At 32.3% G+C, this 16,688-nt stretch overlaps 3 protein-coding genes across 7 annotated transcripts in view; 2 read left to right on the top strand and 1 right to left on the bottom strand.

Annotated features, from left to right (window-relative positions):
- Positions 1–7: 7 nt before the first annotated feature.
- Strip (striatin interacting protein) lies at positions 8–4,866 on the bottom strand. Of its 3 annotated transcripts, none has more exons than XM_085657600.1 (12): positions 4,287–4,866; positions 3,871–3,987; positions 3,474–3,757; positions 3,223–3,401; positions 2,843–3,156; positions 2,551–2,765; positions 2,309–2,465; positions 1,995–2,239; positions 1,682–1,909; positions 1,440–1,611; positions 1,135–1,339; positions 8–1,042 (listed from the first exon to the last, which is right to left on the bottom strand). In XM_085657600.1, exons 1-12 carry the CDS (start codon positions 4,371–4,373, stop codon positions 777–779), a joined length of 2,469 nt encoding a protein of 822 aa, XP_085513726.1. In that variant the 5' UTR covers positions 4,374–4,866; the 3' UTR covers positions 8–776. The 3 variants fall into 3 exon arrangements, with proteins under 3 accessions (XP_085513726.1, XP_085513724.1, XP_085513725.1); XM_085657598.1 differs by having other exon boundaries at positions 4,278–4,864; XM_085657599.1 differs by having other exon boundaries at positions 2,557–2,765; positions 4,278–4,863.
- Positions 4,867–5,341: 475 nt separating this feature from the next.
- wls (Wnt ligand secretion mediator) lies at positions 5,342–9,772 on the top strand. The gene is made up of 12 exons (XM_035864865.2): positions 5,342–5,571; positions 6,032–6,219; positions 6,298–6,403; positions 6,501–6,625; positions 6,704–6,859; positions 6,941–7,118; positions 7,198–7,325; positions 7,449–7,454; positions 7,555–7,716; positions 7,795–8,022; positions 8,134–8,287; positions 8,388–9,772. Exons 1-12 carry the CDS (start codon positions 5,466–5,468, stop codon positions 8,486–8,488), a joined length of 1,638 nt encoding a protein of 545 aa, XP_035720758.1. The 5' UTR covers positions 5,342–5,465; the 3' UTR covers positions 8,489–9,772.
- Positions 9,773–12,269: 2,497 nt separating this feature from the next.
- Positions 12,270–16,688, top strand: part of UbcE2H (ubiquitin conjugating enzyme E2H) — a 27,366-nt gene continuing 22,947 nt past the window's right edge. The window contains exon 1 of one of the 3 annotated variants that reach the window (XM_035864877.2): positions 12,270–12,503. In XM_035864877.2, coding sequence (XP_035720770.1) covers positions 12,451–12,503 — 53 coding nt within the window. In that variant the 5' untranslated portion in view covers positions 12,270–12,450. Of the gene's footprint in view, positions 12,504–14,550; positions 14,784–16,688 lie in introns of those variants that run through there. The other 2 variants (XM_085657601.1, XM_085657602.1) reach the window with 2 other exon arrangements.

The following is a 16,688-nucleotide window of genomic DNA, read 5'->3' as shown; positions in this document are numbered from 1 at the left end:
TCGGCTCTTTCTTTTTTTTTTCCTTTTTTTTTCTTTTTTTTTTTTTATACAAAAAGATCAATTACATTTGGATTATATAAGTCAATAAAATTTATATATTTTTTATTATTTTTTTTTTTTGCAATAAACAAAAATGGACTGAATTAATTAAGTTTCTGTAATTGAACATCAATGTTCTAAAACGTTATAATTTTGCATATTGTCACTGTTATAATGGAAAAGGTGGGTACATATAAAACTCATATAAAATATGGAAAGTTCAATTTGGTATAATACATATTGTATATCGGGAAATATATCCGTTGCGTTATTATAAATAAATGTATATAAAGCTAGATGATATAATGTGAAAATATGAAGTGATAAATTGTAATATAATTTCTTAATGTTTAATAATTACATATAGAGAAGAGGATAATATACCCACTTATCAATTAGTATTCAAGAAATAAATTTTGTTGCCATCAACGTTAGAGATTGCATAAATAATACAATGGATAAATATAAATAAAGAAACATAAAATAAGAACTTATGTTGCAATTTATGAACATTCACTCTAAAATTAGCTAGTTTATTCTATAAACATTTGCTATATTAGAGCCATCCATTACAACGTATACAAATTAAAAATAAATCAGTTCATAATCAAATGTTGATATGGCAATGTCTTTGAACACTTTTCACAGTAGTATATGATTTGTAAAAATGTCAAAATTTGATCCAGGTCTATCAATTGATGAAAATACTATTTTTATACTTTACACTTATTCAAAGTTTAAATTTCACAAGCTTCAGGATCTAACAGTTCATCCCAATTAATACTTCTTTGAAACACTTCTTGTTGTAACCATAATTCGTAATGCTGTTTGAATTCTTCTGTTAATTTTACGTTCGTTCCAAGTACAGAAGTAACAGACGTATCAACGGGTTCTAATTCTTCGTCTTTAGGAGCATTGGAATATCGTCGATTATTAAACTGATCAACACAAGTACGTAATTCACATTCTTCAACTTGAAAATCCCATGGTCGTGCTTCTAAATCTATGAAAGAACATATGCATTTTATAAAGAAATGCATATATGAAAAAAAATGAACCTATGTAAGGAACAATAAAATTAATTGAATGACTTACCATTACCATAGGCCCAGTCATCGTTAAGACGATGCCTAACTTTTGCATAAATTACACTTATAGTTTTCATATTCGTTTTCCGCCATTGTCGTCCAAGATATTTAGTTTGCATTTTTAACAATTTTAGAACGTATAATTGCATCATAGCATGTCTTACTTTTAATGTACGTTTTAAAATGGGTGCTGATTTAAAAACCACTAGCATCTATGAATGAATGAAAATTAAATTTTTTTTAATTATATATTAATTATTAAAAATGTTACAAATATTTCTCTCTTTCTCTCTCTCTCTGTCTCTAACTTACCATAATTCTACTGTGTTTCCATTTGGTTAATTTATTCAAAATTCTTAATAAATTAATACATGAAAAAATATTACGCCAAGAATACGTTTGATTGTCCCCAATTTCAAGACTTTCAGGCGTTAGTTCTGGTTGATCGCCAATAACGCACATAGGAAAGTCCAAAAGAGGAATTCTGCAATGAATTTAAAGCAATTACAAAAAATAGTAAACAGATTTATAGAAAAAAATGATATTTAACTTACACATGTCTTGCTTCTATATACGATAGAATGTTTTGATTCAAAAACTTCAACACAAGAGGTATACAGTTAGCAAATACTAAATGTTGGGACATAAATTCAAATTGATATATATGATTCAATTTGAAATGTTTTAATAGAAGAAGTAAAATAGCAGAAACTGCTTTAACAATGATTTCTTTATGTCTATTAACATCGTTTCCTAATTTCATTGACTGCAAAACTGTCATTCTACAAAACAAAATTATTCAATTTATTGTAAAATTATAATTTATATTAATTACGTAAAACGTTATAAAAAAAATATTTAACATACGGCATTTCTTCTGGCAAAACATCGGCCATTATATTAATACTATCCGTCTTAGCTTTACTAGTTGGTGCAGCGGCAAGTAAAATTTTTAATAATGCAATCATGTACTGTGGAAGATTGGGTAATATGGCCTGATATAAAATTTCTGTTGGAGTTTGACGAAGAGGAGGTTCTGGAGTGCTCATTGGATTTCTAGCTATTTCTTCCTCCTCTTGAATTTGAACTTCAGCTAAAGATGTATACATATGCTAAAAATGTGTACGTATAATAATCAGTTCTTTAGATCTTACGTTACACAAAGAGAATGTTTAGCTTACTCTTTTAAGCGTGTTGACACCCTCATGTATTGGTTGGGGTAAACCAGCTAAACTCTCTCTATCTCCTTGTAATTTATAACCAACGAATTTAAGTCTGGACACTTCCAGGAACGTATCAACATCTTTCTGTCTTACTTTTGGTGTCCAAGGTAGACCTACAAGATAAAAATAAATATATTAAAAACAATCATTTTAAAAAATTAAATATTGACTATTGTAAAAGTTAATAATGTAGCTTATCTTTCCCTTTGTTCATCTGTGGAGTGTAAGGCCTTAATTGAGATTGATTATTTTGATCTTCATAGTAAGTTTGATTCCAACCAGGAATACCTGGTTGACTTATGAGGTTGACCATCTCTCCTTCACCTTCATTTGTCGCAGCATTATTTCCTGGTTCTCCACCCTCGTACTCCATACCTAAGCCTGGCTCGTCTAATGAACTTTGCTTCATTAAACTCTATAAAATATTTTATTTTATATAATCAAAGGTGAGATAAAATTTATATAATAATAGATAAGATAACAGAGACTAACCCGTCTAAGAGGTCTTTTATTACATTTCTGATTCTGCGTTTCTATTAAATCTGGTGCACTAGCAGGAGGAGAACTAGCCCTCATAGTTCTTGCTACTTCTATTGTATCTTCTTGTTCTGTATCAAGACCAGCTTCCTCTCTATATTTTTTCTTTAATTCTCTGAGCGTATCGATACCACCCAAAGAAACTAATATTAATTTCCATAAAAGTAAAAGAACTTTTTTTATAGGAAAATGGGGCGCAGATCCACTACAAAAACAAGTCACCATACCAAGAAGTTTTACGATAAGTAATTCCTCACCATATGGATTTACTGAAAGAAATAATCAAACTAATAATTGGTTTATTAGGAATTATATTTGTATCCTTTGATAATTACCAAGTTCCTCTTTAAAAGATTCAACATAATCTACATAAACACTGTACTCTTTACTTTTTATTTCTTCCCTCATAACTTCGGTGATGATATATAAAACAGACAGAATTATTCTCAAGTCAACAGAATCTGCAAGACTAACAGCTAACTTCCTCATAGCTAAGCTAGCAGTTGTACTGTTTCTAAAATGCATTTAGAAAAATATTTTAAAATACAATTTATAATTATTTTATTAAATATAAATTAAAACTTACTCAATTTCAATATTTAAAAGCTCTACAAATGCTGGAAAGACACCAGCTTCATAAAGCAACATAACATTTTTTCTTGTCCAGTCTTGCTGTTCTTTGTCAGATTGTACCTCGGCCCAACAGCCTTGAACTAAATATAAAATACAACGAGCAGCTTTCATCCTTAATTGTTTATTGGATACTTCCAACTGATCTAACAATTTATATACAACTGATTTTTTTTGAGATGCATCTAACTTTTGCCACCAAGGACATAGCTTATACCATTCCATTTGATCTTCAAATGCCTATAATACAAAGTAAACGATATATATATATATATATATATATATACATATATATATATACATATATATATATATACTCAATTGTACAAACAATTGAATCTATATAATCTTACTTTAAGATTAAGTTGCAACTCGTATTGTTCAGTATAGCTATATAATTCAGCGATCTCATTGGCATGTGTATCAGCATCGTCATAAACAAAATCCAAATCTACACTTTTTGGTTCATCCTAAGGAGAAAGAAGAAAACTACATTGATAACGAAGGATTTTGGATCTTAATATTCCTTATCGTAACTTAAACAATCGGTATGATTTATTAAAAGAAAAGTTTATATATATATAAAAAAAATCTCAATAATATATATTTGAATTTAATGAAGATTATTAGGTTAAGAAAAAAAAAAAAAAAAAGAAAAAAAAAGAAAAAAAAATCAATATACTCGTGAATCATCATCCGTGATTTTCTGTCAACATAATGATCTTATAATTTTCGATTTGAAAAATTTATTTTACTTTACCTCACTTACATCTGGATCAACTTTTCGTCGGTAACCTACACGTGGAAAATCCCGCTTCCCATTTCCATTTGCATCCATCGGTACGTCACATAACATTTTGTGATAATGATTAGACTAAGAACGGGAAGAGAAACCGATGGACACATTTAAGGTAGACAATGTCTTATAGTATTTCCCGATTTTTCTATCAAAACCGTACGGACAGGCTCACGTTTGAGTATAGAAAAAAAAAAAAGAACTAATCCGGACAATGCATATTGCAAAAAAAAGGAATTTATGATTTTCGAATCAAAGCAACAAACATTCCGTAGCTCTGATAATCGAATAACTGATTCAGAAGTTATTCTTGCAAGGACTATAAACTGCAAGCAAGTTCTAGGCTCGATTCGTTTCGTCCGATCTGGACAAAACTCTCGCGTACGAGAGTATAAGTCGCGCCAGTAACTTTCCTATCAACGAACTACATATATATATATATACACATATACTACGTATGCGTGTATATATAATATATACCGATATATACTATTTCTGGACAACTATCGTTCCTATATTAATCCAATTAGCTATATACTCATGCGTGACTCGTAAGATGCTTTCGACACTTCGTTTATAACGCAGTTATTTCTAATTTGTACCTCTCTCCTCACCACACCTCTACCGCACCCCATCCCCCTCCACAATCAATTTTCTAGATTTTTATCTATGATAAAAAGTTTGATAAAATCGAAGAAAATAATTGGAGTAATATTTTTAAAATGTTCGATTTGGCGCCTTTTTCATTGTATTCGTGGAAAAATAAATTTTAAATAATTACAAGTGACTTTTCGATATAATTAATCGATTTTGTCGTTGATACAAATGTAAATAATCCTTACAGATACTTTTCCTTTTTAAAGAATAAAATTTAGATATTCTTTTGCTTTTTTCTTTTTTTTTTTTTTTTTCTTTTTTTTTCTTCTTTTTATTTCTTCTTCCTCTTCTTTAGTTTTTTCTTTTGCAAATTGTTAAACTGACCAATCACGAAAGACGTTTAAATAGAATTGCGCCGGTTTTGCTTGGAGTCCTGTAAATGGAGGGGCCAATAAACTTAAGTTCTTGGCAAACGCTTCTGTTCGATACGATTTTATGCATAAAGGAAAGCTTTTTGCCTATTGAAACGATTTACTGTAATAAAACGGCAAGACAATGCAGGGTACAATTATAGAAAATTTAAGCGGCAAGAAACTTTCGGTATTGGTAATATTATTAATCGTTGCACAAATCGTTTGCTTTTTAATAGGCGGCCTAATAGGTGAGTAATAATTTTTATTCGTTTCATTAAACGCATTTAAAAGGGATCGCATTGTCGATGTAAACAAAATTTTTGAAATTTTTTATTTTTACTTTTTATTCTTTTAAATGACGATAATTCTCGTTTTGTTTTGTTTTTTGTTTTTTTTTTGTTTTTTTGTTTTTTTTTTTTAATAATACATTTTATTTTCGCAGAACAATGAACATCGCAGATAATTTTAAGTCTATTGTTTTGATGATGTGATGATATTAGATTTTTTTCCTTTGTTAATATGATTTGATTTTTTTTCTTTTTTCTTTTTTTTTCTTTTTTTTCCTTTTTCTTTTTTTTTTTTTTTAATTATTCGACATTATTTAACATTAAAGTCATATTTAAAATGACGAAAGTTTATTTTTCTTTCAAAATATTTCTTATAGTTTGCAATGTGTTCATTCTTATTTATAAAAATTATTATTTTCAGCACCAACACCTGCTACAAGTCAAAATATATTAAGTACACCTTGTAAGGATATACGAATTAATGGAACTGAACCTGGCGCAGGAAAATGGTTTTATTCAAGGGGTAAAGGTTCTTGTACTCATGTTGATATAAATCATTTTAGTTTGGACAGCCATCATCAAGCACATCAGGTGGTCTATACATTTCAGGTAAGAATTTTATTATTATTTTAATGGAATAACAAATTTTAAGAATTTAGAACTTATTATGTTTGAATTATATTGTAGATGCCTTCTCCACGTAGTAGCTTGCAATTGGATTATTCTAGATGGCAACAAAATCTTATAGGAGTCTTACAGGTGGATATTGTATATCACAGTCAAATTCAAATTGGTAAGTTAATTTTATATATATATATATATATGTATTCATGGATATGTACCTATATACGTAATACTTTCTAATAATTTCTTTTTTTTACATATGATAGCACCTAGAACTAAAATAACTCTGGATTCAAGACTTGCTTATAGGAACAAAGAAGATCCAGATGGTGCATGGAAGCCATACGCTTCTTCTATAATAGAAAGGATCTTGGATTGCAGCATCGATGATGTAAACAATTAATCTTTTTTTTTTGTTTAAATAAGTCAACCATTTATGATCTATCCATTAACATTGTTTTATTTGCAGGCAATGGAACAATATAACTATAATTGCAATGTTGTACCTTTGTTTGAATTAGGATCGTTGTTTCATGATTATTATTTGTTGAATATTCGTATTCCTGCTGATACTGATAGGAACATTAATCAAGGTTTAGGACATATAACAGATCTGTGGCTTACTGTAAGCAATGCATCATATATAATTACACTTTATCTTATAATATATTTCTAAATATCATATATAGTGTTAGTTTCATTTCAGGCCATTAATCAAAATGGTGGATTTACAAAAGTATGGGTAAGCCTTAAAACTGTTTTTTTCCCAATTGTAGTCAGTGTTTTGATATGGTATTGGAGAAGAGTTCATATGTTATCAAGATCACCTGCCCTTTTGGAATATATGCTCTTGGCTTTAGGAATGGCATTAACATTTTTAAATTGTATGTAATTGCTCATACAAATATGTAATTACATTTATATGAAATTAATAAGTATAAGATAATATATTAATTATTACAGTGCCTGTGGAATATTTAACTCTTGCATATGATATGCCATTTATGCTTCTTTTGGGTGATATCAGGCAAGGAATATTTTATGCAACGCTTTTATCTTTTTGGCTTGTCTTTGCCGGGGAACATCTTATGGTAACAATCATTTTCTTTTGTATACACATAATTATGACTTTTTTTTCTCTTATCCCAAAATATGCATTTATTATAATTATTTTTTGTTTTGTTTTTATGCGATACTACATTATACTACATCAGATTCAGGTGCGTTTGAAATATTATTATTCATAATTTTATTGAAAATTATAATTTAATTTTTCTTTTTATTTTTTTTTTTCTCTTAAATATTATGAAACTTGTTTAGGAGGGTGACCAAAGAAATTCTTTAAAATGTTATTGGCGTCATTTATCTGCTGTGGGTATAGGATGCTTATCATTGTTTATCTTTGATATGTGTGAACGTGGAGTACAATTAAGAAATCCGTTCTATTCAATATGGGTCACAGATCTTGGTACTAAAATGGCAGTATCCTTTCTCTCTCAAAACTATATAGTTTTATTATAATTCATTTTAAATATTTATTCCTTATATAATAAATGATAGTTATCTTTTATAATTTTGGCTGGAATATCAGCTGGTGTATATTTAATATTTTTAACTTATATGATATGGAAAGTCTTTATGAATATAAGTGCAAAAAGAGCTACTCTACCAGTTATGAGCTCGGCACGTCGTTTACATTACGAAGGTGTGATATATCGTTTCAAGTTCTTAATGATTGCTACATTATTATGTGCTTCATTAACAGTTATCGGATTTATTCTTGGTCAGGTAACTGATTCTTTATAGAATATTTTTACATATACATATATATTATACATATATTTTTAAAGTTATCTTATGATCATTATGAAAACAAGCTATTGTATATTTTTGAAATAGGTTGCAGAAGGACAATGGAAATGGGATGAGGAAATAGAATTACAAATGACATCTGCCTTTTTCACTGGAGTTTATGGGATGTGGAACATTTATACTATTGCATTATTATGTCTGTATGCACCATCTCATAAACAGTGGCCGATCGAACCATCTGGTAAATATCATTTTCATTTTATTTTATCAAAATTTATTTATCATCAGCAAATATTCTTTTTTCATAAAACTATATGTTATGTTAAAATCATGAATTCCAGAACACAGTATTAGCGAAGAAATTGAGTTCTCGCGGCTTCCTACCGATCCCAATGAGATGTTGTCACTCACAGCATTTGCCCGAAAAGCAGCTGTGGAATAAACATCTTAAGTACTTTTATTTGTTACAAGTAGAACAGATCTATAGATTTTTCAGTATTCACAGGATAATAACGGACACGACTGATAATACTTTAACCATAAATTTTATATGCCAAAACTATTTATTGTTCCAAATATTTGGGATTTTTAGTCTACCTTTACGAAGTTTAAGTTACAATATCGCGTATATAATTATAGTGTGATATATAATTAGTATAGATTCAATTGCTCAATGGATTATTTAAAAATGTCAAAAAGCACAAATTTTTTCTTCCAATAAGTTGACAGACACAGGGTGAAAATGAAGTTGTATAACTAATATTATAGATCTTTATAGAACTTATACAATTTTCATAAAAAAATTTTTATTATTGTAGTTAATATGATTGAGAGAAAATTTTTCAGATTCTATATATTATCGGATAAAAAAAAAAAAAGAAAAAAAAGAAACGAACAGTATACGAGGATCATTTTAATTTATATACGAATTATTTCATTATTCATATCAATTTCTTGAAGTATTAGATTGACTTAATTAGAAATCAGTATGTATTTTCTTATTTATTCATTGTTTTGCATTATATGTGCAATTATAGAATTATAAATGGTATTAGTATTTTTAAATTTGCAATGACTTTTTTAATAGGCAATATATAAAAATAGACCGTGTAATTTACTTGGTTGTATTCTAGGAATTTCATTTATTGAGAAAAGAATCTGTTTCGTCTTATTATAGTACATATCATTATCAGACAATTATCTATATTTAATCTTTACAATCGTGCATTTAATCATACAATTATATATTATATAATATACAAAATTAGAATTGAAATTATAATCACGAAATATAACAGCAGCTTTTTCATAATACATAATATGTCACATTTTTATTAATACAATTTGCACACTTTATAACGTAGTTTGCACGTTGGGTCGAGTACTTAAGGGAAAAGATATCAGTATAAAATTTCGTGCTAAGTCAATTTAATCTAATAATTAAATTCTCCATCATACATCTTGTCATTACATAATATTCATAAAATCGTTTGTAAGTATACCAAGTAGTTTGCATATAAAAATTAGAAATTATTTAATTTTATGAAGAGAAACATTATTGCAGGTCAAGTATTCAGGATATTATTCGAAGTGCAATATTTGCTTCTTATGTTTAAAATGAGTTGCTTAATATTAACTAGAATATTATATAGAATACTTGTAGACAAGATAGAAATATATATATATAGAGAAAAAAAAAAAAAAGAAAAAACTTTAAAGTTAACGATTTAGTAAGATATTTAATACATTTATATAATTTAAACGTAGAAAAATCATTACATCATTCGATACGATTTTGACTGATTTTATATAATTAATAATATAATGTAACGCAGGTAGTGAAAAAATACGATATATTTCTTCTGGAAATAAAATGAATTAACATTAACATGTTAAGAAATTATGTATTGTATTTTACCATAGAAATGCAATTATTTATGTATCAGGTAACACTGTATTCTCTAATGTAATGTGAAATTTTTTCTAACATCTACATGCATATATAAAAATTTTCTAATTCAGTAAATTTTATACTTTTTTTAAATAAATAATTACATCTGTTGTGTAATCATGTTTTCAATCTTTCGATACTATTCGTACGTTAATAAAACAAAAATCATAAAATTTTGATTTCAGTTTGGATCGTTCAACCATTTTGGAACATTCGACAAGCTAAGCGAGACTCTTATCTATCTTCATGTTATACGTAATGTTATTATTTTGTTTATCGTTTTTCTAAACGTTGATACATATTTAACGTCGCTAATATAACATAACATAATGTAATGCATGATGGATTTTACATTAGTTATTGAAATGGGCGTTTATTTGGCAATATTGTTGCTTACAAAATCTTCAATCGATTGATTTTTTTCACGCTATGAAACATAATGCATTCTACGGTATTCAATTGAGATCAAATATAAATAAATTGTTTTCAATCTGAAGAGAAAATACACGGAAACGTGTTTTTTCCACCATATCGTGCTGAAGTCAATTTCTCCACTATTTCTGGTAAGTCATTGAACGTTTTAAATTAAAAATATATATTACATTTGCATAATTCATCATCATTTTTTCATTACTCATCATTTATTAAAAGTATTTAGTCAGACCGTTATCATACCTAAAATGTTCGATTCTTATCGTAAAAAAAATCAAACGTTTCTTCGTGTATAAAATGAAAAGAAATATCGTATAAAAATATCGTTAAGTAGAATGGATAAAATTATTTGTCAGTAAAATTAAGGTGTAAAAAATTTCGAGAATCTAGTCAACATCGATATAACCGAGAAGCTTGAAAAGCCCGCCTCTGTTGAAACAAGATGGCGACTAGAACGGTTCGAGCGCCATCTTACGGGAATTAGTTGAAATACGTACAGGTCGTGGCAGAGCGAAAGAGAAAGAAAGAGAGAGAGAGAGAGAGAGAGTGGAATGACGTGAGGGGAGGGGTAAGAAGGAGAGTCCAGTACGTCGAGGAGAGAGCAGTATCGCAGATGCAGTGAAGTCGTCCGTAGGTTGACAGGTTGTGCGTGGTGGGTGTGAAGGAGTGTTAGAGAGAGAGAGAGAGAGAGAGAGAGGAGAGAGAGAAAGAGAAAGAAAAAGAGGGGAGAAAGAGACAGACAGAGTGAGAAGAACAAGCCGGTGGTGTAGCGAGAGAGGCGGAGGGCGAACGAGTGAGCGCGAGAGAAATAAAAAAAAAGAAAAAAAAAGAGAATAGAGGAAAGGGATATCGTTTTGTTGTCGTGCGTTGAAGGAGACGCATTCGTGCGACTTGAAGTCATGTTTTGCTCGTGCTTCGTAGCCGAGAACGAAATGATTCTTTGAAGCTTACAGAGAAGTCCTCTCTCGAACGGTTTAGGAGTGTGCGAGGAACAAAGGGAAGATATACGATACGTTGAGTAATTTCGGTCTATCTATCTATCTATCTATCTATCGGTCGGTCGGTCGGTCGGTCGGTCGGTCGATCGGTCGGACGGACGAACGAACGAACAAACGAACGAACGACGGACGGACGGACAGACGGACGGATGGATGGACGGACGGACGATCGGACGTTAGTTCGTTCGGTTTGACGTTCGGAGGATCAGTCTATTTTGTTAAAGTCGCGTTGCGTCGTTTACTTTAATCCACCGTCAAGGGTATTATATTTTCTCATTTAAGAGAAGATAATAGCCGCCAGCAAGTTTGGCGAGGTCGTCAGTTTTACGACGACGTCGTCGTCGTCGTCTGGCAGGCAACAGTGTATCTATCTCTCGCGTCGTTGTGTTTATTCGAGCGTTTCTCTATCGCGTTGGCAGATCGGCGATAGTAAAAACGAAAGCCAAAACGGCGACGTCAACGGCGACGAAGACGACGACGACAAAGACGACGACGATCACGGCGACGACAAAGACGATCACGGGGACGACAAAGACAACGACGACAAAGACGTCGACGTCGTACGGTGATTATTGGGTGCGCGTGTCTTTGTTTTTCTTTCTCGTTGCTCGATATTCAGAAGCGTTGTTGGTGCGACGGACAGAGTGCGGCGCGTTACCGTGAAAAGGAGGAGACGACGACGACGACGACGACAAGGAGGTTGTGGAGGAGGAAGAAGGAGGAGGAGGAGGAGGAGGAGGAGGAGAAGAAGAAGAAGAAAAGAAGAAGAGGAGTCGGTTGCGGCGTTGGAGGAAGAAGAAGAGGAGGAGGCGGAGGAGGAGTCGGTGGTGGTGGTGGCGGTGGTGGAGGAGGAGGAGGAGGAGGAGGAGCGTTTACCCGTGAGTTCACGAAGCCGTGGTGCGCGCTGGATACGTAGCGGACTCTCGTGGAGGACCTTCGTGCGTGGAGCTACGATCGGGTGGCACAGCTGATCCAAGGACTCGGGTACGAAGGGCTCTTACTTGCCAATAACAGCCGACAAATATGTCGTCCCCCAGCGCTGGAAAACGACGTATGGACACGGACGTTATCAAACTGTATCCTTGAAACTTTTTTCTAACATCTTTCCCCTCCAATTTTCTATCTATCTATATATATATATATGTATTTATCTATTTGTCTTTCTCTCTTTCTCTATCTATCTATCTCATTATCTATCTTTCTTTTCTATCAAAACTAATGCTTTTTTTTTTCTATTTTTCTATATTTCTCATCATCTAGAGTCGTTTTTTTCCGTCTCTCAGCAACCCCTTGCGACGACGCTTTCATTTTCTCTCTCTCTATCTCTCTCTCTCTCTCTCTCTATTTCTATCTCTATCTCTATCTCTATCTCTCTATCTCTTAGTTTTTCTATCACACACGTGTTCGCAATGGAATATAAAAGTGACTTGTACATTAGAATTTTCTTTGTAAGAAGTGTACAGAGAGTTTCAGCAGTGTGAATGAGTGCATAAGCGTGCGTATGTATGTATGTATGTGTGCGTGTATGTATTGTGTGTATATATGTAATGTATGTATGTATTTATATGTACGTAGGTATGTGTGCGTGCATAAGTCGTGTGTCAGTCCGTTTGTTTATCAGGGCCATACACAATCGACCATGCCTCCTGCTGTTGCTATTGCTGCGCTGCTGATGTGTTGCTGCTGCTGTTACTACTATATTACTACATTACTACTACTACTACTATTATCTCTACTACTACTACTATTACTATTATTATTACTAGTACTATCTCTATTACTACTACTATTACTATTACTACTACTGTTACTACCAGTACTACTATTACAATTACTACACTACTACTACTACTACTACTACTACACTACTACTACTACTGTATTCCTACTACTGATACTACTACTACTACACTAGTTTGTCGTAACGATAGCGCGTTGAGGGGAAACGACTGTGATTTTGGTGGGAGATGTGCGGTAAAGGCTTCATTGGATGGTGGGGGGTTAGGTGGCCGAGGGTTAGGGGGAGGAACATGGAGAGGTAGGGGGCGGAGGAGGACACAGGAGATTTACACGGCAACGTGCACACAATGGTTGCATGGGGCTCACAACGGCGATGTACGATGCCTTCAACGAGACGAGCGAACGAACGAACGAACGAGTGAGCGAGAGAAAGAGAGAGAGAGAGAGAGAGAGAGAGAGAGAGAGAGAGAGAGAGAAAAGAGTATGAGGGACGTTTCAATTTTTCTCGAAACAGACGAAAAGCATTCGACGAATGGAGTTGACGGACGTACGGATACACAGCTGTTTTTAACCAGCTGATCGTACACGTCTCCGCTAACAACTTCTCGCGATATATTAAGAGTCTCTATTCTCGTTTAAGAAATACATGCATGGAAAATACATGCATACGCGCTTGCATCTTCTTCTTAGTACGGAGTGGAAGGGGCGAAAGAAGGAACGTTGGGTTGAAAGAGGAGGAGGGGTGGGGAGGCAAACGGGCGGGTATTCGATAGGCTGAAAGAGATAGATAAAGAAAGAAGACAGAGATATACGCACATACGTATATACATACATAATACAGTATGTAGTCAGCTTTTGTGTTTTCCTTTTTCTCGATATTGTCTTAAGTCTTAATCTTTTTTTATCCTTTAACTTCTTCGACGAATCCTTTTTCTCTTTACCACCGATCATCGTCCATTTTTTTTTTCTCTCTATCAAATTTATCTATCTCTTTTAAAAGCCTTTAATTGAATTTTATTTTAGCTACATACCTATTACACATATAATTTATTCGACAAGCTTTTTAGAGAGAGAGAGAGAGAGAGAGAGAGATTGTGTGTGTGTATTTTGTATGTGTGTGTGTGTAGGGGAGGTAAAAAATATTACATTATATATAAATACAAATAGTTTACGGTAAAGAAATATTCAATCAAAATTTTCGCTAGATGCTTTAACGAGGGTAAAATATCAAAGGGGTTACCGAGTTGAATGATCGTTTTCTACGAGCGCGCGTGTAAGAATGAAGTGAGAAAGAGACAGATGGTCACGGTAGGGGTGGATAAAGGTGGGATGGAGTTGTGCGCGGTGAGGGGTGAGGGATGAGGGATAACGCATGCCGACCGCGCGAAGGAACGTAAGGAGTGTAAGCAATGGGATAGACGTCGCAATCGCGACGTTCGTTTCGGCCTCGATTCTTTGAGCGAATAGACGTGCGGGATCGACGAGAACGTAACGAGACGAGACTCTTCGCAGTTGAACGTAAAAATAAAACGGACGACTATAGAACGACCAACGCCGTTGGAAGAAGCTTTACTCTGACGCAAATCAGGACGTCGAATCAATGCTTTTTCGCAAAAGTTAGTCATATATATATTTTATCCGTTTTCTTTCTTTATCTATCTCTATCTCTATCTCTATCTCTATCTCTATCTCTATGTTTTTTGTTTTGTTTTTTATCTTTATCATTATCTCTTTGTATTTCTTTGTACGAATCGAGAAGAAAAAAATGTATCCTCTCCGATGGAGAGGATTGTCGGTAAAAGGAGAAAATACGAGGGAACGATTTAAAAGTTTTCAAATTTCCCGCGTTTCGATACTTTCAATGATGGCACCTCGCGTCTACTTCTCTCAATTGATAAAGACGAACGACGCAAGGCTTCTCGCCTACGTGCGTTAACACACGAACACATACCTAAGTATATTTGTATGTATGTATTTATATACATATGCATGTAGTCTTTCTTATATACAGTAATAGTCCTCGAGCTATACGAAAATTTATTTCCCCGTTTGACGTAACTCCTTTGTCGTTACTTTAAGTACTCAACGTATTACTCGGCTTAATAGTTCAATACGAATCGATAATTTTGCCCGATTCGTAGTTTATTTTTTTTTACTACCCCCTTTTTAAAATGACATTTACAAGACGAAGTATAACGTATCTCTACTTTCGTTTAACTTACGAAGTATAAAAATCTATACGTAGTTAAGTATAAAAAAAAAAAAAAAGTTATTTGCTATAACTGTACGCTATATGGATATTTTAGAAATTCATGGCAAACGATTTTTTTTTTTTGTGATAATTTTTTTTTCTTTTTTCTTTTCAATGATACAACTTTTAATCTCACAACTTTTCTTCTTTTTATCTCTCCTTTTTTCTTCTTTTTTCTTTTCCTTTTTTTTTTTTTTTTGTAAATGTAACTTTTCCCGCGTTTCTTTTTTTTTCCATATATCGATCAGGCTACGTGCGATTGTGTGTGTGTGTGTGTGTGTGTGTGTGTGTGTGTGTGTGTGTGTGTGTGTTACGGCAATCGCTTCTACGAAGCAAAGCAATACGAGTCGACAGGCTATCTCTATCCTTTTTTCTTCTTTCTGAACCCTTAATCTTGTCCATGTGTATATATATATATATATATATATATATATATATGTATGTATATATATATGAATATATCAATGTATATATATATTTATATATATGTATATATATTTATGTATATGTATATATATGTATACACACGTTTCTGGTAACTTTCCGCTCCTAGGGCCTTTATCTTTCAGTCTTCTGACGTAGATTTACGTACACATAGATATATACATATTTATATACGTATGTACATAAGTATGTATGTATGTATGTACGTACGTAGGTAGGTAGGTACGTTGTACATTGCTCGACGTTTCTCGCGACGAATGATCTATTTTCAGAGATCGAAAACTCTGCTTGTAGCGCGCTAGACCCTTTTAGAAACGCATGTATACTCGTATAGTTCTTTAGATTTGTCCTTGCTTTTCTTTGATATCTCGAACGATTATTATTCGTTGGTGGTTCGATGATTAAAAATTAATTAAAAAATTTCGTAAAACTTTCCTCGAGCATTAAAGAATATTCGACAAAAGTAATTCGACGTTCTCATTGATCGCACTCTTCTTTCCCTTTCACTTTTCAATATTTATCTATTGAGAATGATTTCGTTTGCGATCGATGGTTGACGTAAAATAAGGAGTATCGAAGAAGTGATCAATCAGGGTAAACGATAAGAGCATCGTGTATCTATGTCCGAAAATACTTTCCCCGAAAGATTTTGATTGATTCATGAATACGATTTTGCTCTTTACAATTGTTTATTTATGTGTGAGATATTTGGAAGCCAATGATCGATAGATCCTTTTGATAATCCTCGGTTTATAGATCTAAGAAAAATTTTATATCTTTCCTGTTGAACCGTTCGACGCTATTTTCGTATTTTATTTCTCTGAAT

Source organism: Vespa mandarinia, chromosome 6 (assembly GCF_050613455.1).
Source record: "Vespa mandarinia isolate Hongniang chromosome 6, ASM5061345v1, whole genome shotgun sequence".
NCBI lineage: Eukaryota > Metazoa > Arthropoda > Insecta > Hymenoptera > Vespidae > Vespa > Vespa mandarinia.
Note: the sequence above shows the minus strand (reverse complement) of the source record. Positions and strands in the feature narration are given on the sequence as shown.